The 23,858-nt window shown below is 38.4% G+C and overlaps 1 protein-coding gene across 3 annotated transcripts in view; it reads right to left on the minus strand.

The window, feature by feature from the left end:
* LOC136873870 (uncharacterized) overlaps positions 1-23,858 on the minus strand; it is a 90,556-nt gene that overhangs the window by 42,427 nt on the left and 24,271 nt on the right. Inside the window, exon 2 of one of the 3 annotated variants that reach the window (XM_067147171.2) lies at positions 15,430-15,566. The exons of the other annotated variants lie outside the window; for them this stretch is intronic. Within the exon in view, the coding sequence (XP_067003272.1) occupies positions 15,430-15,436 (7 nt within the window). The 5' untranslated portion in view covers positions 15,437-15,566. The remainder of the gene's footprint in view (positions 1-15,429; positions 15,567-23,858) is intronic. 3 annotated transcript variants of the gene reach the window in all.

The raw sequence follows: 23,858 nt of genomic DNA on the forward strand, positions 1-23,858 counted from the left end.
TCGTGTACCGCCTTAGCTCAAAGAACGGCATTGGAAAACATCCATTATACTTTCTAATGTTCCTCAAAAATGTTCACATTACGGATGATAGTAAGGAGGTGTTGTGTAAAGGAGGATGAGACTCTTCAATAGAAGGGAGGTGTATCTACAACATAAACCAAGGCTTTCTTATTTCCATTTTTTGCGTGACACCACTTGTAATTTACTTTCTAACCAACAACAACCACCATGTCATTACTATAATCTGTACTGCATGATATGGATTTTGATTCCCATACGGAACCTGAAAAATTTGTCCTGAATGATTAAATTCATAATTCCAATATAAATGATCCCTTATTGGAAACTACGAACCCTCCAGTCAACTAATTCTTGGTCTGCGCGGTGGTCTCCACTGCATGCACTGGCCGTGCGTCTTGGTGAGTGTGCTGGTTACCAACTGATGAGCCCAAGTTGGCACACTGGTGAATCTAGCATGGCACTGATGAGGAGGGACATATTGAGGTATGAGTGGTTCAAAATGAGACGATAATATGGGACCAGAACACTTCAAACAAAATAATGTATGGTCAACAGGCACTTTAGGCTGTATTATCACATTCCCTTCCCGATACACCACCAGATGGTAAGAGTTGTAACAAATGTGCTGTATGACACTAACCCACACTTGAGACACCAGAGAGTCAGTGCTGTACACTAAGTAAGATAGGGAATAGAAAAAAACAGGACCCGGCTCCCTTTGTAGGTATATGGTGAGGTACCATTATGAAAAGGAAACAGAGTCAGCAATGAGGAACAGGAACTACAGTACACAGGAGCTCTAGAAATGCCTGGTAGAACTATAGTGTTGCGACCAAAATGAGTCAGAAAAGGTGGAAAGTAAAATAAAAGACAGAAGACAGATATAAGAGAAAAGAAGACGTGTACAACAAATAAAAGTTAGTTCAATAAACAGTATAAAGCTGTCTGATAGAAAACAGAAGCTCATCTGATCATATTGCATTAAATGAGAGAACTGACAGTAAGCACCGTGAACTTTTCTCACAGAACAATGTCATCTTCCTGCGATCTTTCTGTATGCCTTACACAATCTGTCCAAGTGGAAGGTGTAATGCTCACCTCATTCACGAATCTGTCAACATGTTCTCTCCAGCATATAGACTGAAGAATGGTGGCAATGTGGTTCAAATACCTCAAAGATGGTTGGTTTTAGGGCCTTAAAATATGGTTTTCAGTACAGTAGGGACTTAACAAGATTTGTTTCTCATGTCGTAAGACTTAAAATAAGCTTTGTCTCGTCCTTGTACGACAAATTCAATTGTTGCCTATACTGATGATGATGCTTGTTGTTTAAAGGGGCCTAACACCTTAGATCATCGGCCCCATATTAGTCTACACTATGGGGCAATGGACCTAAATCTAGGACAGAAGCTGAACTTAAAAAATCCTTTCTTATGTTCTTATGCTGCCTGCTGTCATTTCTTGCTGGATGCAGTACTTTAGCATCCATCTCTTGGCACAGATCAGAGCAAAGTGTAGCTTCCACTGAAGTTCCAGTCTCATCTATGGCTGTGACAATATGGAAGCTGCTGGGATATGGGCTGTGCTAAGTAATGACATTCGGAGCATATCCAGTGCGTCTGAGGGTTGTGAAAGGTGTTGCTCATAGGGCTAGTCATGCTATAACAGCACTGTCTGGCCCAGTGAGGAAAGCAATGGCAAACTACCTCACACCTCGTCTTGCCTAGTACACCTCATTTTTGGTTTGTGTGGTTTTCCTATAGCTGCATAGCCTTTGGTGGTGCTATTTGAGGATCCAACTAGCCTCTGGGCTGATGACCTAACAGACACATGCTCTTATGTTCCTTAATTTCACCTTGCTAGGCCTTTTGGATCTAGAGATCTTGTGATCAGGCTTTTATATATGAAGGGTATACGAGAAAAGCAATAAATGTCAATTTTTTTTACTTTTGTGTAAACTGAATTTTAAAGTTTGAAACTACGCTGTACTAAAATTTACCTTGACAACGCAATGAGGTGTGGCCAAATTTTTGGCAGGTACAACATCTCACTGATGCTGGAATATAAGGTCAGACTTCAGACAGTACATGATGAGTTTGATCCCTTCAGGCAATGATAGGGCATCGAAAGTTAAGATGAAAGCACCCATATTGAGCAGCTTATCACCAACACGCCTTTTTAACCTACACACATCAGTAATGCCATCATGTCATCGTCAGAAGCCTTAACCACATCCCTGCGGAAAACGGAATTTGTGCTTCTTGATCTTCACCGCCACATTCCCGAACATCGTAGCAGCAAGCAACCGTCTACTCTGCTGTGCCGTTGATGTCTTGATTAGTATGGATCCGTCGTGCAGCATCCGCATTTCTTCCACTACACCACAGACAATATCTTCAACTGAATTACTTAGACTTTCATTTTTTTAAAAAAAGCTCTGACCATTGACCCTGGAAGCTACCAGGAATAGAGGGAGCTGATCGTCATTTTTACTGTCAAGATGTATGGGAGTATTTCATCTCTGCTTCTTACCTTTAAAAGGGGGGGGGACACAAGAGAAACCTCCCAATAGGGTGTATTTGCATGTGATATTGCTATACGTCCGGGAGTCTCCTAGGCAACGGACTAAGACTCTTCCTAGACGGCCGATTCTCTCACACCAGAAGCAGAACTAATCAATCTTAAAATGTGTTTTAAGACACAGCTCTTTTCAGAGCCATCCATGACAATAATATCCATAAATATTGAAGGCTTGTCAGCTGCCAAAGAAGAACTTTTACAAAAACTATGCCAAGATCAGAAATGTGACGTCTTGTGCATTCAGATTTCAGGAATGATTTTAGTGGCAGAAAGGCCACATGCAAAATATGACAGTCCTGTATTTGTAAAGCCATGTCTCCAGATGAGCAATACTCATTATGCTGAAGATAACGACATCGAAATAATCACCGTGGAGCTAAGCAACATGATCATTACATCTGTGTACAAGCCTCCAAATGAAAAGTTCTCTTTCTCGCCACCTGCAAATTTTGGTAAACACTCAAAGGCAATGGTAATCGGTGACTTTAACAGCCGTAGATATGCTCAAAAAGATGAGAATGAAGAGATCGTCATTTCATGGCCTGAAACTCAGGAGCTTTCCCTTATTCACGACAATAAGCTCCCCTCCTTCAACAGTGGAAGATGGCACCGAGGGTATAACCCAGATCTTCTCCTTGTGAGCAACTGCTTTGTGCAGCAATGTTCTAAAGAAATGGGCTCACCAATCCCAAGAACACAACACCGGCCACTAATATGTCACCTATCTTCATTCATAAGACCACACAAAGTTCAGTTCAGACGGAGATATAAATTTTGAAAGGCTGACTGGAAAAGGTTTTCCAGTATCTTGAATGAGAGGATACAAACTGTCTCTCCTATACCCAAAGATTATGACAAATTCATTGATATATATCAGATGTAAGGCTTTTCAGGCGTTTGCTCTATTAACCAGTGTTTCGTCTTAGGTCTGACACTGACTCTTCAGAGTGGGATGTGTCAGACCCTACCCACTGATGCTGGGTGTATGCAGGTGAACTTATCAGAAGCCTATATAAAAGGCACAGTCTGATAACTGCATACGGGAGATAAATCTTCACAATGGAATTATTGCCCGCCTAGCAATTGATATCGAGAAATTCCGTTCACAGGCATAAATTCCCACAGGCTGCAGGGCACGCTACCTTCAAGGTATAACTCGTGAAACAACTGCTCTGCTGCACGATTACTACAGGCTTCACGAAGAAGACCCATTTAGTGAGCAAACTATTCAAGCAGCACAAAGTGTTCTTTCCTCTATCTGCCAGACAAAGAAGGGGACGTGGATGAAGTTGATGTCTGAATTTGATATGGGTAGGAGCAGTCAAGAAGCTTGGAGACTTTTAACATGCTTGAGCAATGATCCTACTCAAGCTAACACACATGCCAATGTAAGTGCAGATCAAATAGCACACCAACTTTTGCTTAATGTGAAACCAAAACTTTCCATGAAAATAGGGAAGAATCCTATAGTCAGACAACCAAACGAGAACAATGAGTTATCTTAGCATTTAACACTAACTGAACTGGAATTAGCTCTCAGTAAGTGTAAGATTGGGAAGTCAGCAGGGCTTTATGACCTTTGAATGGAACAAATTAAGAACTTTGGTCCTACTGCGAAGTGCTGGTTGATGGCGCCAACTGCTGCTGTTGTGTGAAACGCCTCTCCAGTAAATCTCGTTAATTAGCAAGATTAACAGCCAACAAGTGCCATTTGTGACTTTCTCAGTGTAACTAAACTGTCATTGACCTGAAGCATCTTTCAGTATGTCCGCTAAAGAAGCTATTCGTCGTGTAGCGTCTATTGAAGATGTTATAAAGGACTTCCAAGGCCGCTTGAAACTCGTCGCAAGCTGCACCTGCCGCGCGGATGAGCTGCAGCGGCTAAAGGCTGAGTTCTCTCAGTTCCAAGAAAAGGTGTCTAGTGATCTGAAAGACATAACAAAAAAACTGGAATTTACTGAACAGCGCCTCGAACAACAGGCCGAACTGCTTGATGAAGCTGAACAGTACAGCCGGCGGAACTGCTTAGTGTTGCATGGTATTCCAGAGGAGCCGGCAGAGAACGTTTACGATAAAGTTGTCAACACGATGAAGGGCAAGTTAAATGTAGATATAACTATGTCTGATATTGATCGTTGCCATCGTTTAGGGGTGCTAAAACGAACCACAGCTCAGGTTGTTGCTTCGGGTAAGCGCCCTATAATTATAAAATTCGTGCGTTATCATGACCGGGACAGAGTTTGGAGGGCCAAGCGGCTGTTAAAAGGAACTGGCCTTCTACTGACTGAATCCCTGACAGGTATCAGAAAAACTATTCTAAACAGGGCACGTGATCACTTCGGACTCCGACGGGTGTGGACACAGGACGGCCGCATTGTTGTTTTGAAAGACAATGGACAGAAAATGTTTGTTAGCAGCATGGCACAATTAATAAGCCTTATGTGAGCGACGAGATTGACTAGGAAAAACAATGAGTGATATAATAGCGTATAATGTTTGTGTATTTGAATGTGATTGTGTGTGCGAGAGTGATTGTGTAAATATTTCTGGAGGTGTTTATGAAACAACTAGGGTGAGTAGTTTGAATTTTTCTGTTGACAATGGCTAACGTAAATGAGTCAATTATTTATACCGAACAGCATGTCCGTGATGTCATTGACCTTATCCACCTTCATTGTCGTCCGCCTTCACCCTTACCTTCCCCTTCACCAGCCGTGGCAGGAGACATTCTTAAGGAAAGGTTAGCTTCCCACCAACAATATTTTCAGTGTTGTCATATCAATGCACAATCGCTTCTTTGTCACTTCGACGAAATACAGGCTCTATTTAGTAACAGTAACTTGCATTGTATTTGTGTAACAGAGACATGGTTACAGCAGTCACTCAAATCTGATCTCGTAAAGCTGAATAACATGACGTTACATCGCCAAGATCGTTTAAATCGTGTAGGGGGTGGTTGCGCTACATATTGCCGTAGCGACTTAAAAAGTAAAATAATTATGACCTCAGATCCTAAGACTCCATTTCGACCTGAATTCATGTTTGTTGAACTCTTGGTTAATAATCAAAAACTACTGATCAGAGTGGTATACAAGGCGCCGGATATACGACACATATCTGACCTAGAAGTGGCATTATCGAAGTTAACTCCGCTGTACGAAAACATAATCATTCTTGGTGACTTCAATACTAATCTCCTAGTTACAAGTAACGAATCAACACACTTACAAAACTTATTCCATGGCATGGATTACAATATACTGACACTAGACGCGACTAACCATGTTCACAGAATAAACCACACGTCTCACACACTGACTGACCTTATTATAACAAACAATCCGCAGAAAGTGGTAAAACATGGACAGCTTGCTGTATCAGGTATTTCGACCCACGATCTCATATACTTATGTTACTCTCTCAAGGCACCGAAGTACAAAACCAGGTACATAATGCGAAGGGACTTCAAGCATTTTAATACTGAGATAATACGAAATGAAGCATATCAATTGCCGTGGAATGACATTCTACTGACTAATGACATTGATGATAAGGTTGACAGACTGAACTCTTTAATATTAGGACTGTATGACAAACACGCTCCGAAGAAGCAAATTCAAGTTTCTCACCCTGCGTCTCCTTGGCTAACAAATGAAATTAAGTCGGTCATGGCAAATCGTGATGCATGGTATAGGCGATTTAGGCGAACTGAAAGCACTAGTGATTTCGAAAATTACCGTATTCTTCGAAATCAAGTTAAGAAATTAATTCGTAACAGCAAGTATAAATATATTCAAGAGATAACAAACAGACGAAATTCAGCACTAATATGGAAACATTTGCATCAGATGGGTATAGGTCGCAGCCTGACCATGCAGACACCCAGTATACCACTTGATGATATAAATTCTCATTTTACAAAAGCAGCATACACTAATAATGATATTACTGACAATAATGACTATGATGCTATGATAATAATAATAATAATAATAATAATAATAATAGTAGTAATAATAATCATCATCATCGACCAGTTGATGACCTAACTGATGATGACATTAACGCCATAAATGTTCATTCCCGAGTAAATCAAGCAAAATTCACTTTCAAAAAAGTTGGTGCGAACGATGTGAAGCGTGTAATTCACTCCCTCAAGTCAGATGCTCCGGGTAATGACGACATACCATTATCTTTCATAAAAAATATTATTGGTGCCACATTACCTATTCTGACGCATATATTTAATCATTGCCTCGTACAGTGAGTATTCCCAACTGTGTGGAAGCACGGTATCGTCATTCCTACTCCTAAGAAGAATTATCCTAGTTTACCATCAGATTATCGCCCTATATCCATTCTCCCACCCCTTTCCAAAGTACTAGAACGCTTGGTACATGAACAAGTCCTCACTTACTTAACTAACTTCTCACTGCTTGACCCTTACCAATCTGGTTTCAAGAAAGGACACAGCACAACGACTGCCCTACTGAAAGTAACTGATGATATCCGACAGGCAATGGACATTTAAAGATAAAAATTTCATTGTTCCGTATTGAAATTATTAACATTAACAATTAAATAATTGAAGTTCAACCAATTCAATACATAAAAGAAAGAAATGTAGTAATTACATTCTTATTTAAATGGGACCGGTTTCGACCCTAGTCCAGGTCATCGTCAGCCGTAAAAACAAGTAGGCGACATCACACAATGTTTATGAATATTGGAGAAATAGGTCAGTTTCACACTCTGTCAGGCACAAAGTCACAACACTATCAAATAATATATGAAGATTATAAATAAACTTGAAGTCGCAGACGAATAGATTTGTAGAAGCAAACCGCCAGTTCCAGGTGATCAGCGCGGCACATTCAAGGTCATGCGCTGCGGTCTCGAACGCCAAAGTAGAGTGGAGAATGTCTTGAAGGTCCAATATTTGTCTCGGTTGCGGGAAGTTAAGTACGTATATAAAAAATATACGACGCAAATCAGTATAATTGAATGAGAACTTGTGCTCCTGCTAAGTTCTTGGAAAACAGTTGACTTGAAAAAACAATTGTAAAGAGAAAAAAATGTAGTAAAAAGCGCAATATCGGAAAACAAATGAAAACTTATATGCACAGTGCGCTATTTTTTAAATTGAAAAAATTATAAGGACATGATTGAAGTAGTCGAAGTTGGCGCAAGACAAGAGTTAAAATTTGAAAGAGGAGAACCGAAATGAAGGTCGATTGTTTTTTTTTTTTTAAATAGAGAAGGTAGAATAAATTAACAGAGGAAGAGTGATAGTGAAAAAAGAGAAAAAATAAAAGAGATTGAAGTTAAATGGTATTGAGGAAGGATAAGATAGGGAAAATGAAGGAGGGGTAGTTTAGGGTGGGTTAGGAGGGTGGGTTATTGGAGGTGGAAAATGTGGGTGGGAACTTTGTAAGGCATGGAAAATAGAATTGGGGTTTTGGAATTTGGAATTTTTGAGAAGAAGAATTAGGAAGTCAAAAAGGATATTGGGTTTTTCAGAAATGTCGTTTAAATTGAAATTAGGGTTGAAGTACTGGTCAAGGTGGATAAAGCAATTTTCAGTAATGTTTAAGAGGGGGCCTTTGTTAACGATTTTAAGTATATTCATGTCATTGTTAATACTGGTGAAACTATGCTTGGAGTCTTGTATGTGCTGTCCTATGGCAGAGAATCTGTTGTATTTAATGGCGTTGACATGTTCAGAGTACCTGATATTGAAGTTGCGGCCAGTTTGTCCGACGTAGGAGGAATTGCAGTTGTTGCATTTGAATCTGTATACACCAGATTTAGAAAAAGCATTAGACTTATTTAGAGATTTAGAGTTGTGTAAGATATCAAGATTTCTATTGTTAGTTCTAAAAGAAATTTTCATGTTATGTTTTTTAAAAAAAATATTAGTTAATTTATAAGCATCCTGAGTGAAAGTGAAGGTGGAAAAAGCAGTTGGTTTTATTGTGTCTTTAGATAAAGTGGTTTTTGGACGGTGTTTGAATTTGTTGATGATGCGGTTAATGAAGGAGTTGTTAAAGCCATTAAATTTAGCAATGTTGCGGATGGTGTTTAATTCATTATTTAAATCTTTTTTGGACATAGGGGTGTTGAAGGCACGAAAAATTAAGCTGTTATAAGTAGCACGTTTATGAGCTTGGGGGTGCGAAGAATCTTGTCTTATTGTAGTTGCTGTTTGGGTTGGTTTTCTGAAAATTTTGTAAGATAAAGAGGAAGGATGTCTAGTAGTAGTTAGGTCTAGAAAATTAAGAGTTTGGTTGTGTTCTGATTCGAGGGTGAATTTAATGTTAGAGTCTAAGTTGTTGAGATGAAGAAGTGTAGAGGCTGCGTTGGTTGATTCCTCATTTAATATTACTAATGTGTCGTCGACATATCTCGCCCAAAAGAGGATGTTGGAGAAATTATTATTATTATTATTATTATTATTAATTTTAGTGTTTTCTAAGAAGTCGAGGTAAATTTCAGCAAGAATGCCAGAAGCTGGTGAGCCCATAGCCAAGCCATCTTGTTGATAAATGGTGCTGTCAAAGGTAAAATAATTATTGTTGAGAACTAATTTTAAAATAGACATGAAGTCTTGAATTTCAAGTTTACTTAGGTTACTGAAATTGTTTAGGTTGTTGTTTATAATGGGGAATAATGTGCATCGAACCGCAGCCTACAACAGATTGTTCACGATCACCGCCACGAGCTAGTGGAATGAACTCCCCAATGACATCAGAGAAGCTAAATCTAAGACAAAATTTAAAATCCTTTGCCAGCGTCATCTTTTAAGCACTTCCAGTCTTTCTTGAGTGTGAATGGGATGCATGAATGAGAGTGAATATGGTTGTTTATTGCTATGTGTTCCTGTATATAATTTAGTTATACTTTACTCACCTTAGTTTAGTTAGTGATACTTTAGTTGCTTTAGTTATACTTTAAGTTGTAAAAATTTCATATGTTTAAATTTTATGTAAAAATTACATTGTATATACATGAGGTGGTTAAGTGTAAGAAAGGGCCGGGAGCCCTAACTTCGCCACAATAAAGACGCTTTAATAATAATAATAATAACAACTGCGTTCAGTCTTCCATGATACCTAAAATATGGAGGAAGGCTAGGGTGATAGCCATTCTAAAACCAGGCAAAGATAAAAATGACCCTAGAAGCTACAGACCAATCTCCTTATTGTGTCATCTTTTTAAGATTCTGGAGAGACTTACCCTCAATACGATGACTGATAAAATCAAGCCACTTCTGATTCCACAGCAAGCTGGTTTCAGGAGAGGGAAACGCTCCACATCACAGGTTTTAAAATTAAGTCAACATATAGAAGATGGTTTCAAAAGCCGGAAAATCACAAGAGATGCATTTATAGATCTCTTGGCAGCATATTATGATACTCTTAATCACCGAATTCTCCTAGAAAAGGTATATAGTGTGACAAGGGACTTTCATCTGACTTGTGCCATTAGAAACCTACTTCAAAATCAAGTTTCTTTGTTGAGTTCCAGGGAAAAAGAAACAGGTGGAGGATACAGAAGAACAGACTACCACAGGGAAGCGTGTTGGCACCAATGCTTTTCAATATTTACACCAATGATCAGCCTCTTCCCGCCGGGACGAATAGTTTTATCTATGCTGATGATTATGTCATCACTTCTCAGGGGGTAATTTTCAGACGACTGAACAAAAAGCTCTAGACACTCTCGCTGGCTATTACAAAAAGAATCAACTAACACCAAACCCAACTGAGTCACAAACCTGTGTTTTCCATCTAAACAACAGAGAAGCTTCCCGAACTCTGAAGGTCACTTGGCAAGGCATAACATTACAATACTGTCCTACCCCGAAGTACCTCCGAGTCAGTCTGGATTGTGCCTTAACCTATAGAAAACATTGTTTGAACATCAAGCAGAAAGTGGCTGCTAGAAACAATATTGTGCGGAAGCTAACTGGAACATCTTGGGAAGCACAACCAGACACAGTGAGGATATCTGCCCTATCGCTCTGCTATTCCGCAGCTGAATACGCATGCCCAGTGTGGTACAAATCTTGCCATGCCAAAGCAGTTGATGTAGCACTCAATGAGACCTGCCACAATATTACTGGATGTTTGAGACCTACACCTTTGGAAAAAGTGTATTGCCTTGCAGGGACAGCACCTCCCGATATCCGCCGTGAAGTGGCAGCCAAGAAAGAAAAGTGAAAGATGTTAACATCTGAAGCCCACCCTTTGATTGGATATAAGCCACCATGCCAGTGCCTTAAGTCTAGGAAAAGCTTCTTGAGAGTAACCGAAACACTTGCAGGAACAGCGCAGCAAGCAAGAATTCAAGAATGGCGCGCCAGGAGTCAACATACAAGTATCAGGCAATGGATGACTTCAAAAGAGGAACTCCCTCCCGGTCATGTTACAGACTGGGTGAATTGGAGAGCACTGAATAGACTGCGTTCTGGTGTTACGCGGTGCAGGGTCAACCAGAAGAAATGGGGTTTCGAAGTGGATAGTACCTTGTGTGTATGTGGAAAAGAGCAGACCACAGCCCATTTGCTGCAATGTAGTTCATGCCCATTCAGTTGCACAACAGAAGACCTGGTTAAAGCGAAGCCAAATGCACTTGATGTCGCAAGGTTTTGGGCTCACATAGTTTAATGTGGCTCTTCGTCACTGAATAATTTATATTATGTTACATGTTCTTTCCTCATATTTAATTTAAAACTTATGTATGCTTCTGACTTGATATAAATAAATAAACCTTTAAAAGATGCCGTTTGAAGGCCAGCAGACTTGGATGAGTTAACACCAAAAAGACCAGATTCCATGCATGGTCCCACAAGTAGCTAAGGAAATATTTAGTCAACCCCCGGCAGAGCCACGCATTAATTTGAAACAATTAAGTTTACTGAAGTGGTCAACCTATTCAATATGATACATTCATGAGAATGTTTATAATTTAAGCATGACACTTAAATTGGGACATGTTTCGCCCTTGTTGTGGGCATCGTCAGCTTAACTCTCAGCCTCAAAATCAATTGTCATTGGGATCCTGCTACATTCGTATTAAACCATCTTATAACTAAAATAGTAGTTTGAGTTAAAAGTACAATGTGATGGTTCTTTACTGACAGGTAAGCAAGATTTAAGTCTTTGAAATAATTCGTAACATATCTGGTGTTGGCATCTATTAAAATAATTATCATGTGTTTAGGCACTCTATAGCCGGCCCCATGGTGTAGGGGTAGCATGCCTGCCTCTTACCCGGAGGCCTCAGGTTCGATTCCCAGCCAGGTCAGGGATTTTTACCTGGACCTGAGGGATGGTTCGAGGTCCACTTAGCCTACGTGATTAGAATTGAGGAGCTATCTGACGGTGAGATGGCGGCCCCGGTCTAGAAAGCCAAGAATAACGGCCGAGAGGATTTGTCGTGCTGACCACATGACACCTCGTAATCTGCAGGCCTTCGAGCTGAGCAGCGGTCGCTTGGTAGGCCAAGGCCCTTCAAGGGCTGTAGTGCCATGGGGTTTGGTTTGGTTTGTTTTAGGCACTCTATGTCTTATGAAACAATGTTTGACATTTAAAGATTACATGAACACTACGTTAAGACACTATACACAATACATTAACACTTGATATAAAATATAAACACCATGTCAAGGCACTATGTAGAGTCACAGGATAAAGATTTAAGTGAAAATTGTCTGAATGCTAATTAAAATGTTTGACATCTGATAACATCTATCAGTCATACTCTAAGGATATTATAAAACCTCTTGATGTTACTATAATCATAGACGTATTTTCCTAAGTTAAAGTCTTCTTACAAAAGTAACATCAACAGATTGTGGAATTGAAACAGCTGTGAGTAATATTTTAGTCAAGCCCTTGGTTCATGCTATTTTAAAAAACGGGCTATTGTTGACTAGCGATCTAATTTGTACGCTGTAATGGTTTGGAGAATAAGCGAATAATAAGTATAGGTAGATCAACGATAATTCCAAAGTGTTCGAGGTGTGGTGTCGGCCAATGTCTTCATGTTGGTTGAATGGGAGACTCATGAAATACTAACCTTTTAGACAGAAGAATGATATCCACTGAGGAAATGAAGTTGTTAAGAATGTCTGTAACAAAATTGAAAATGATGTCTTATAGAAAGATGGTGTTATTAATTGCTTAAAGAGCTAAGTTATGGAGCTTTTTTGCTTACCTCTTTGTGTTGTATGTGGAAAGATCGTGTCATTCTTGTTGCCAGCTTGACTGACAGTTACTGCTCTCGTACTTCGTGTGTTGTAGCGGTGTGAAGTCTTAGGTGGAGGGAGGGTAGGAGTAGGAGGGGTGGGCGGAGTGACACGTGTCTGGTTGGTCAGTGGGGGCAACCACGGGGAAGTTAGGTTATTGGAAACTGTAGGAGTATTTGAGGGGGGAAGTTTAAAGATATCCTTGACCGTGCAACCCTTTATATTTAATAATTGCAGTAATTTAGGTAAAGTTTCGTAAGTGGGATTATTGGTATCTGAAACGTTGTTTAAATTACGGTCTTCATTCAAGTACTGATCTAAAAAAAATGTAGATATTTTCATATTCATTCATTAACCTTCCTTTGTTCAATTTCTTGAGGATTGTAAGATATTGATTTATGGTTGTAAACTGATGGCCTGTATCTCTCACACGGATGCTCATTGCAGAAAATTTATTTACTCACTTTATAACAATGTTTGACATCAGCAGTTGTTCCTCACTCTCTCTGCACGCTGTTACATTCAACCTGAGGTCCGTACTGGTTCGAGATTAACACTATTTACGGCCCATTTCCATCTGGCACATAAAATAATATTCAAGATCTTAACCATAGTTTCGGCCTCAGCCACACAGTTTTTTACATTGGAAAATACTAGAAGCAATACTCAAACAAGAAAAAACACATCAGGACTTACATAGTCAAACAGACTGTTGTTTCAATAAGTTTTAAGGAAGAAGAACCTGTATTTATTATCTAAAACAGTATAAGTCGCATATTATGAGGAACTAAGAAACTGTGTTAAAAATGACAGAGGTTTTTATAGAAACATCAAATTTCCTGTGTATCAACTATATCAAACCATAGTCTTTTTAAGCACCTAAAAAACAATTCTAGATGCACAAAAAGATACTTTATCTTTTAACAAAACATGTTACTTGTATAACATAAAAAAAGGGTTAATACTAACTAGCCAAGTTTTAATATTTTCCATGTAAAATAGGACTTGTTGTTTTAAAAACTGGTTAAATGGCAAAAAGTAGATTCTTTTATCAATTTTACATGATTCTATTGTACATAAGGTATACCAAATCATAGACTTTGCCAATTATATATAAAATAATTTTAGATGCACTAAATAATATTGTATTTTTCAAAAAAGACATGTTAATTTGTATAGTACAATGGGCCTATGCTATTTAGCTATATTTTTAATGTTTTTCATGTAAAAATAGGACTTGCTATTGCATATTTTTAAATTTTTGAATGTTCCTTGCTATAAAACACTCAATGGCTGATGATGGCATAGTGGATTGCCGAAACCGGTACCAAAGATGTATTTTATGATAAGTTAAATAAATATGTGATGTTCTAAATAGACCATTACGATAACGTATTGAATAGGTGGAACCTTTAGCTTTACTAAGCATTGTAAAATCTTGAGTCAATACGGACAAAAAATGAAGTTTTTAATACTAAATACTCCTACCCTCCCTGCACCTAAGACATCACACCGCTACAACACACGAAGTACGAAAACAGTAACTGTCAGTCGAGCCGGCAACAAGAATGACACGATCTTGCCACATACAACACAAGGAGGTAAGCAAAAAAGCTCCATAACTTAGCTCTTTAAGCACTTAATAACACCATCTTCCTATAAGACATCATTTTCAATTTTGTTACAGACATTCTAACAACTTCATTTCCTCAGTGGATATCATTCTTCCATCTAAAAAGTTAGTATTTCGTGAGTCTCCCATTCAACCAACATCAAGACAGTGGCCGACACCACACCTCGAACACTTTGGAACTATCGTTGATCTACCTATACTTATTATTCGCTTATTCTCCAAACCATTACAGCGTACAAATTAGATCGCTAGTCAACAATAGCCCGTTTTTTAAAATAGCATGAACCAAGGGCTTGGCTACAATATAACTCACAGCTGTTTCAATTCCACAATCTGTTGATGTGATTTTTGTAAGAAGACTTCAACTTAGAAAAATATGAGTACGATTATAGTAACATCGAGAGGTTTTATAATATCCTTAGAGTACGACTGATAGATGTTATCAGACATGAAACATTTTAATTAGCATTCAGACAACTTCACTTAAATCTTTATCCTGTGACTGTACATTGAGCCTTAACATAGTGTTTATATTTTATATCAAGTGTTAATGTATTGTATTAATGTGGTGTTTATTTTGTATCAAGTGTTAATGTATTCTTTAAACGTCAAACATTGTTTCATAAGACAGAGTGTGCCTAACCACATGATAATTATTTTAATAGGTGCCAACACCAGATACCTTACGAATGATTTCAAAGACTTTTCAAGAACTCCATTAAATCTTGTTTACCCGTGAGTAAAGGACCATCATATTGTATTTTTAACTCATACTACTATTTTAGTTATAAGATGATTTAATACGAATGTATCGGGATCCCGATGACAATTGATTCCCAATTTAAGTTTCATGCCTAAGTTATAAACATTCTCAGGAATGAATAGGTTGACCACTTCAATAAACTTAATTGTTTCAAATTAGTATACAATTTTCAATACTGACCAACCATGAAGTTTATTACATGCAGAGCCACGCATGCCAAGGTAAGGCTTTATCCTCCAGAGGGTGTATGGTATCTGGAGGGCACCGCTAGGGACTACACCCCCGGTAGCCACGCATCACCTCGTCGCAACCTGAAACTTGTGATAAGGGAGGATGAAACCTCCATACAACTTATACTACCCAAGGCAAAGAGGCTGGCTAGATAGTAAGAGAAATAAAAGAAGGTAGAAATACCCATGAAGAAAAAAGAACACAGACACCTTGCAGGCTACTCGGGAGACATCTTGTTAGTCTGGCTCTACACCTGCCATCAACAAGCACACAAGCCCCCACACTGGTGTTCCTAGAGAGTGGCACTATTCATCTCAGCAATCCCCAAAACTATGGATTCTACATTAATTCATATGGGTTGTTTTTATATTTTACCCTCTTCACACCCATGCCCCCACGGCTGCTCATGGTGTCTTACACTCACAGTATTTTTTTTCCATATATAAAGTCATACGTGTACGAAGTTTGGTTGAGAGCTATGCTAGAACATACACACGTACATCAATAATCTTGGGTATTTTGGACATACTTTTCCATCTTTTCTCAAATGCCACACTGATGGAGGCTGACCATGGACTTAAACAGCATTCAGAGTGTCACAATCTCAGCATCCCAGAAAACTATGGATTTGACACTAATATTGGTCATTTTTTATTATTTTTACATGTTGTCCCCTTCTCACCCCTGTTCCAAGGGATGCTAGGGGTTTATTACCCCTACAGTATGTACTTTTTGGCAGATAGTAAGTCATATGTGTGCCAAGTTCGGTTAAAAGGTATACTGAAACATATATCGATAATCTCTGTCGTGGACATTCCTGTTCACCCCTTCTCAACCTTCATTCCAACTGGAGCTGAACTATGCCTTAAAATGGCATCTGGAGCATCACAGTTCATCTCAGCTATCCCAAAAACTATGACTGATGATGCCCTCAATGAAGGATGAAACATGTCTCAATAGGAAATAATGATAAATTCCTAAGTGTTTAAAAATTTATAATGTATTGAATAGGTGACACAATAAACCCTTTAGCATCCTACATTTAGTATCTTCAATACGGATTAACAATGATATTTATCACTTGCAACATCGGCACGAACATGGCGTGCCACTACGGCTCCTCTTCACAAACAGTAAAAGATGGCTCGTCCCAGCATGACGCTCCGACTCTGTAGTTATGTGCTTTCTCATTTAATCCCTCCACCGCGAAAAAACTGGTTTTTATGTCTGGAAAACAGGGAAATGTCAGGGAATTTTAAAATCTGGATTTGGTGGACACTTGTGCTCACAGACCGTCGACAGACAATTGATCAACTGTCAGAGATTAGTGGGTTATCTTGGAGCTTGTTTCAGTGAATTTTAACGAAAGATTTGGGAATGAAAAGGGTTGCTGCCAAGTTTGTTCCTCAGGCAACCCTTCTGCGTCACTTCGTTCTCATGGATCGAAACTGTAAATTCTTTTTAATTCATTTATAATGTGGAAAATTATCCTCAAGGAAGCTGGAAAGTCTTCAAGAAATTTCCTGGTCTGATGTGAGAAAAGTGATCCCTTCTAGCAATAATAAGAATAATAATGATCGTCTCCAAAATGCGTAAGGCCTGCATGTGCGTTACATTGCAATGTAAACAGCAAGAAGTTACAGCTTAGTGTTTTAGTAGGAAAGTACGGTGTGGACTAAAATCAAAATTGTTTTAAGCTTAATTCTGAATTCTACTGGTAAAATTTTCTAGAAATTTCTGTTTAGGCAAAGCAATCGCAAGATTCTGTTTGAAATTCGGTCAGGCTTACTAAATTTAATTTTTGGCCTTGGGTTTCGAGTTAATTATTGTTTCCGTTCTGCTTATTCGGACCCTTATTATTTATTTTTCTGGTTGGTGGCCATTTTCCTGTCTTAGTTCTGTCCTCGTGGACATGCTTTGTTGTTGTTGCCTTAGCAACGTTTTGTTGATGGGATTGTTGGGCGAACTTGGATTTTAAAATGGAGGCGTGGCCTCTTGTTTGGTACATTCTTTAATGTGGATGTGACTGATTTTAGTGTGCTCAAAGTGAATAGTTACCTTATGTTTTCTTTGCCTTTTATTTATTTTTTTCTTTCTCTGGTAAATTTTGAATCCTGGTTTCGTGTGTTCGGGGTGATTTAAAATACTAACTCTTGCGAAGGCTTACCGTGCAGTCAAGGTTTTATGGTAGTGAATGTTACTTCAACCTTGGGTTAATTAATTTCTAGATTTTTGGTTTAATCACTAGCGTAGGCAACCGGTCGGGTAGGTAGGCTTTGTTTCTTGTGTGCCATTAGTGTTCTTATCGAGGTCAGCATTTTATTTTATTTTAAACTAATTTTATTGTATTAAAATTCTGTTTCTTCCAATCTTATGTCAATTTAGAATAACTACTAATTTTAAACCAATCGAGTTAATTGGTTTTCCACCTCTTGGTTTAAATCATTCCACTATTGAAAGTTTTTGTGTTTACTCATAGTTTATTGAAGTTATCTGAAGAGTTTTAAGGAAGTTAATTTCTAGTTAAGTTTCTGTTTTCTTCTTTAGTTTTTGCAATTTTGTTTTCTTAAATGGTGGATTAAAATCATTTATTTCTACAAAAGGTGGGTTTTCATTCACTCAACTTTTTCAATGAGGCACTGTCACCATTACTTATTTAATTTCTGACCGCAGCTTTTACCTGCTTCCATCTGTTTTCTACGGTAAGTGTGTTTTTCCACTGGTTTGTTGTTTGATTGTGCGTTGTTGTTTTCCTTTTCTGGGGTGAACACGCTAACAACCTTCTCAGCGGGGTTCTCTCTCTCTCTTTCTCCTTGGTGGGTAAGGTTATGAACCCATCATCCATAGGTTGTCTCAGGGACCTAGAGGATGGTGTTGGTTAGAACTCTGAAACTAAGACGCTATTTAATCATATTACCAATATTATATTAATGACTCTGAAACTAAGACAAGTCCTATACCAACCTACTGTATAACCCTACGTACACTCCTTTTATTTCTGTGTCAGTTAGTGTTCTACGGAGCAAAATACCGGTTTACTTGAGAGATGACCTTCAGCACCTATCATCCAGAAATACTCTCCAAACAAGGTCATTCACTAACTCCTTGCTAAGTTTTCCTACCCATCACACTACTAGTAACTGATTCATTCATCCCCGCTACTATCCACCTATAGAAGAGCGGAAAGGAACTGGCCACCCTACCGCACGTAAACTCCGGCTCAGGAACACCTCTGCGGAGGTTCGGACCTGCATTCGGGCAGAATAACCCTTACCTTACCTTACTATCTGCCTGTGGAATGCCCTGCCGGCTGAAATTGAAACATTCAGCTGTTCAAAAGGCGTTGCAAACATTACTTACATATAGGAACATAATCTATAGAACATATCTAAGATAACGTACTTTCTTCATGTAAATATTAACCGTAGGATGTATGCCATGAGCTTTACCAGTTAGTCTGTAAGTTGCACAGTTATAGTATGTTGTAGAATTTAACATAAATTAAATAGTGTATTATGGTTGGGCATAATAGCAGACCGGGCGAGTAGGCCGTGCGGTTAGGAGCGCGCAGCTGTGAGCTCGCATCCGGGAGATAGTGGGTTCAAACCCACTATCCGGGAGATAGTGGGTTCGAACCCCACTGTTGGCAGCCCTGAAGAAGGTTTTCCTTGGTTTCCCATTTTCACACCAGGCAAATGCTGAGGCTGTACCTTAATTAAGGCCACAGCCGCATCCTTCCCATTCCTAGGCCTCTCCTGTCCCATTGTCGCCATAAGACCTATCTGTGTCGGTGCGACGTAAAGCAACTAGCATAATAGCAGGCTCTATAGCTTGAGCCACGCCATAGAAAACAAGACGATAATAAATAAATAAATCTATATATATAAAATAACATGTCCTGACTGACTGATTCATCATCGCCGAGCCAAAACTACTGGATATATTGAAATGAAATTTGGAGGATACATTTATAGTACAATGTAGGTGCTCGCTAAGGGAGGATTTCTGGATATTCCGTCGCCAAGGGGGTGAAAAGGGGGGGGGGGGGTGTGAAATTTTAAAATGAGTGTATCTATATCTCAGAACTTTAAAAGTTTACAGATGTAAAAATTGGTATTTAGAATCTCCTTTAAAAATAAGGAAACACATATATTTTGTTTTTGGAAAATCCAAATTGGAAGGACGAAAAAGGGTGAAAAAGGATGAAAATTGGGTTGAATGACTTTAATGAGGATACTTATATCTCAGAAACTGAAGATGTTACTGACCTGAAAATTGGTATTTGGGATCTCCTTTAAAAATAAAGAAACACATTTTTTTGGTTTCTGGAAAATCCAATTAATGGGAGGGTGAAAAGGGGGGTGAAATTTTAAAATGAGTGTATCTATATCACAAAACTTTAAATGTTTACAGATGTAAAAATGGGTATTTGGAATCTCCTGTAAAAGTAAAGAAACATAGGTGATATGTTTTTGGAAACTCCACTTAATGGGAACTAAGAAGGGGTGAAATTTTAAAATGAGCATTTCTACAGTATATCTCAAAAACTTAACATGTTACAGAAGTGAAAACGGTATTGTTTTATCTCTATTACAAACAAAGGAACATGTATTTTTTGTTTTTGGAAAAACCACTTGGGGGGGCGGGAAGTAAAGGTGAATGAAAAAGGGGTCGAATTATTTTAATTGGGATACTGATATCTCAAAAACTGAAGATGTTACAGACGTGAAATTTGGTATTTGAAACCTCCTTTAAAAATAAAGAAATACGTAGTTTTTCGGAAATCCACTTAAAGGGTGGGGTGGGGGGAGGGAAACTGAAAAATTAGTTGAAATATTTGTATGAAGATACTATTATCTCAAAAATGAAAGATTTTGCAGACGTGACTGTTGGTACTTGGAATCTGCTTTAAAAGTAAAGAAACACGTATTCTCAGAAAATCCAATGAAGGGGGCGGAGGTGAAAAAATTGAAAAATTAATTTAATTAATTCTATGTGGATACGTACATCTAATAAAAACTAAAATTGTTACAGACGTGAACATTGTTCTTAAAGGAGATCCAAATACCAAAGAAAAACGCTCTTTTGGCGGGAAATCATCTTGGGAGGCAGGGGTGAAAAGTAGTTGAATTCCTTTTATGTGGACACATATCTCAAAAACTGAAGATGTTAGAGTTGTGATACTTGGTATTTAGAAGATCCTTTACTATTAAAGAAACAAGTACTGTTTGCCAGAAACTTCACTGGGGGGGGGGGGGGGGGGAGTGTGAAAGGAAGTGAATAAAAGTGAATTATTTTTATGGGGATACTCATATCTCAAAACTGAAGGTAACAGGCGTGAACATTGGTATTTGGAATCTCCATTAAATGTAAAGAAGCATGCCTTCTTTATTCTTGGGGTGGGGGGGAGGGGTAAATCACTTAACGGCGGTGGGGTGAAAAAGTAGTTGAGACCAATTGATTTTACTGTTCATAATGTACTTATTCTGATCATAAACCGATCATTTTTAATCTTTCCTGGGTTCGTTTTCAAGAGCCATCTTCTCCTTCGGAGAACTTAAGTTAGATTACAGTAGATTCTCCTAGCATCTAAATAAAAATTTAAACACATTTGAAATAAACGATAAGAATGATACTGACCGTGCAATTGTTCACATCTATAATAAGACCAATAATGCATGGAAGTACTGTATATCAATTGTATTGCCAGAAATCCCGCGCACTTGCCTACGTGCGACGATGGTGCTGGTCACATTGTCAGCAATGACAATGGCAGCAGATATAATTTACCGCCAAGTAGCGGCCTTGCATCTTGCTGTGGGATCCAGAACATCAATATAATAATAATAATAATAATAATAATAATAATAATAATAATAATAATGACAATGTTCTGGATCGTCGTCAAAATGTGCGGACCGCGCTGGAAACGGGTCCTGGCTGGGTAATGGCTATGAATGCAGTCCGTTCGCGGGTTCAGTACCGCCAAGGCATGCAAGACGACACCAAGCCGGATCTCCTCAAGGATTTGATCCATATTAAAAATGCCTACAGGAAAAGATGGCAAAGATTTTAGGAACCCAACTGACCGGGTGGAATACCTGGACCTAGCCCGGGAAGTACAAAATCGATTGCTGGAAAGAAATATTGAAAAATGGAGGAACTTTGCCGTAATCTCTCAGAAAACGAATCAGAATGCGAATTTTGGCAGATTATATATAAAACGTTAAGCATTCAATTATAAATTTCAGTATAATACCGTAGTGAAGCATGGGTATCTTGCTAGTAAATAAATAAATAAATAAATAAATAAATAGGCTGCAGGGAACTGTCAAATAACAACATACTTTCAGAATTAAAAATAGCAATATAATTCATTGTTATGTAAATTTAATGAGAGGTTAATCATAGATTTTCGTACAACTCACCTTAAACAATATTCTTGTAAATGAGTTCAATCTGCTTGTCTTTCATTTCAGCAAATATGTCTCTTACTCTCATCTTGAAGTCAGGTGTCTTGCTAAGATGCCACAGCAGTTCCTTCTCTATAGCTAGAGTTCCCAAGTTGGACAGTCTCTGGTTGGTCATCAAATTCCTTAAATAGGTTTTAATTCATTTCAAGGTACTCATACCATGTTCATTAGCAACTGACGTTAACGGAATAGATAGCATCAAGTTAAGGAATTTTGTTGTTTCCGTATGCACACTCTGGAGTTCATTATTAAGAATATACGCCAATATTTGCAGTGGTCGAATATATTTATCGGGATCAGAGTAAATGTTGATAAGTTCGTTCTTAAGTTGATCTACATGGAAAACCTTAGGGTACATGGCCATGAGTTTGTTTAAATGCTGTTGGGGAAATTGTGAAAGATAAATATTAAATTTAGTTTCATCAAGTAGTTCTACGAAACAAAGGCTTTCGTAATAACCGAAGCGAGTTTCTAACTGAAGGAACACTGAATCAAGAACCTTGTAGGCAACTCTTCTTTGACCCTGGTTAGTATTCACGACATTTGAACACAAAGAAGAACGTTCTTCTTCAATTTCTTTAATTACTTTATCACTTTTGAGAGATCTGATGTTAGTAGTAGCAACCTTCACCTCTTTAATACACAAATTTACATCACAAGACGTTTTCGACTGCAGAATGCTAAACAAGAAGTCGGTGTAGACAAAAATTCTATAAAAGAGACAGAGGAGGAACAAAAATTTGTGACTGTTCAATATATTGTCTATTCCTATTGCTGTCTGGATTGATTCTGGATCCCAGTTGTCAGAATTTATGATATGATCCACTACTCTTTTCAACTCGGAATAATGTTTTTTCACGGTCATAACAGCCCGAGAATAATTCCATCGGGTACGAGAAGGATGAGGAAGATGAAAACCTTCCTCTCTCAGCAATTCTGCACGACATGAAGAACAAGAGAAGAATGGGTGGAAGACAGATAAATTGCATATAAACAATTTCACCTCTTTTATAGTTTTTGCAGCATGAAGAAGAACCAAATTGAGTTGATGGGCGTAACAATATATGAAGATGGCATGAGGATAAGACTGACAATTGGCTGGACAACTCCTTTATGACCAGACATTACTGTAGCTCCGTCATACGTCTGACATACGAGCCTGGTATCATCAATGTTCCATTCTTTCAGAACTAAGATCATGACATCAGCTAAACCCCTAGCAGTCTTATCAGCAGACACGCCATAAAAGCCTAGAAACCGCTCTTCGACTTTACCATCAACACAATACCTCACAATAATACTTAATTGTGATTTAACGGAAACATCTGTAGTTTCGTCAGCTTGGACAGAAACCAATTCAGCTAATTCTATCTCTTTTTGAATACGTTCATGAACGGCAACAGTAACAGCTTTAATCAAATCATTTTGTATGTCACTAGAAGTACCTTTGAAGACATTTTCTAATTCAAAATAGTCTTTCATGACAGATTCCTCCGAAGCCAGTAAGTCTAGAGTAGCCAACTAATCCCCTTTATTAAATGAACATAAAGAAGAACATTGACTTTTTCGACGACCCCTGAACGGCAATTCCTGAATACTTAAGTAGCAAACAATGACTACTAATCTACTGACAATTTTCCTATTTTTTGAAACCATTTCATTGTGTTTAATGGCCTGTAGTCTCTGCCCCTCTGAAACGGCATGATCGATACGGCACCTCCCCAACATGTGAAATTTCTCGGCGCACTTTATATGAATCTCAGATGCCGCGTGCTTTTTAGCTTTTTTTCTCGAATTTTTTTATGGTGTTTACATCCGTTCTGCGCCAAGAATCTTCTCCATCAACGCCAAACATCAAGCAATAAAAACACAATAACTTTTGTTCATGATCTTTACCACTTCCAC

The sequence above is a fragment of the Anabrus simplex genome, chromosome 5 (assembly GCF_040414725.1).
Source record: "Anabrus simplex isolate iqAnaSimp1 chromosome 5, ASM4041472v1, whole genome shotgun sequence".
NCBI classification, from domain to species: domain Eukaryota; kingdom Metazoa; phylum Arthropoda; class Insecta; order Orthoptera; family Tettigoniidae; genus Anabrus; species Anabrus simplex.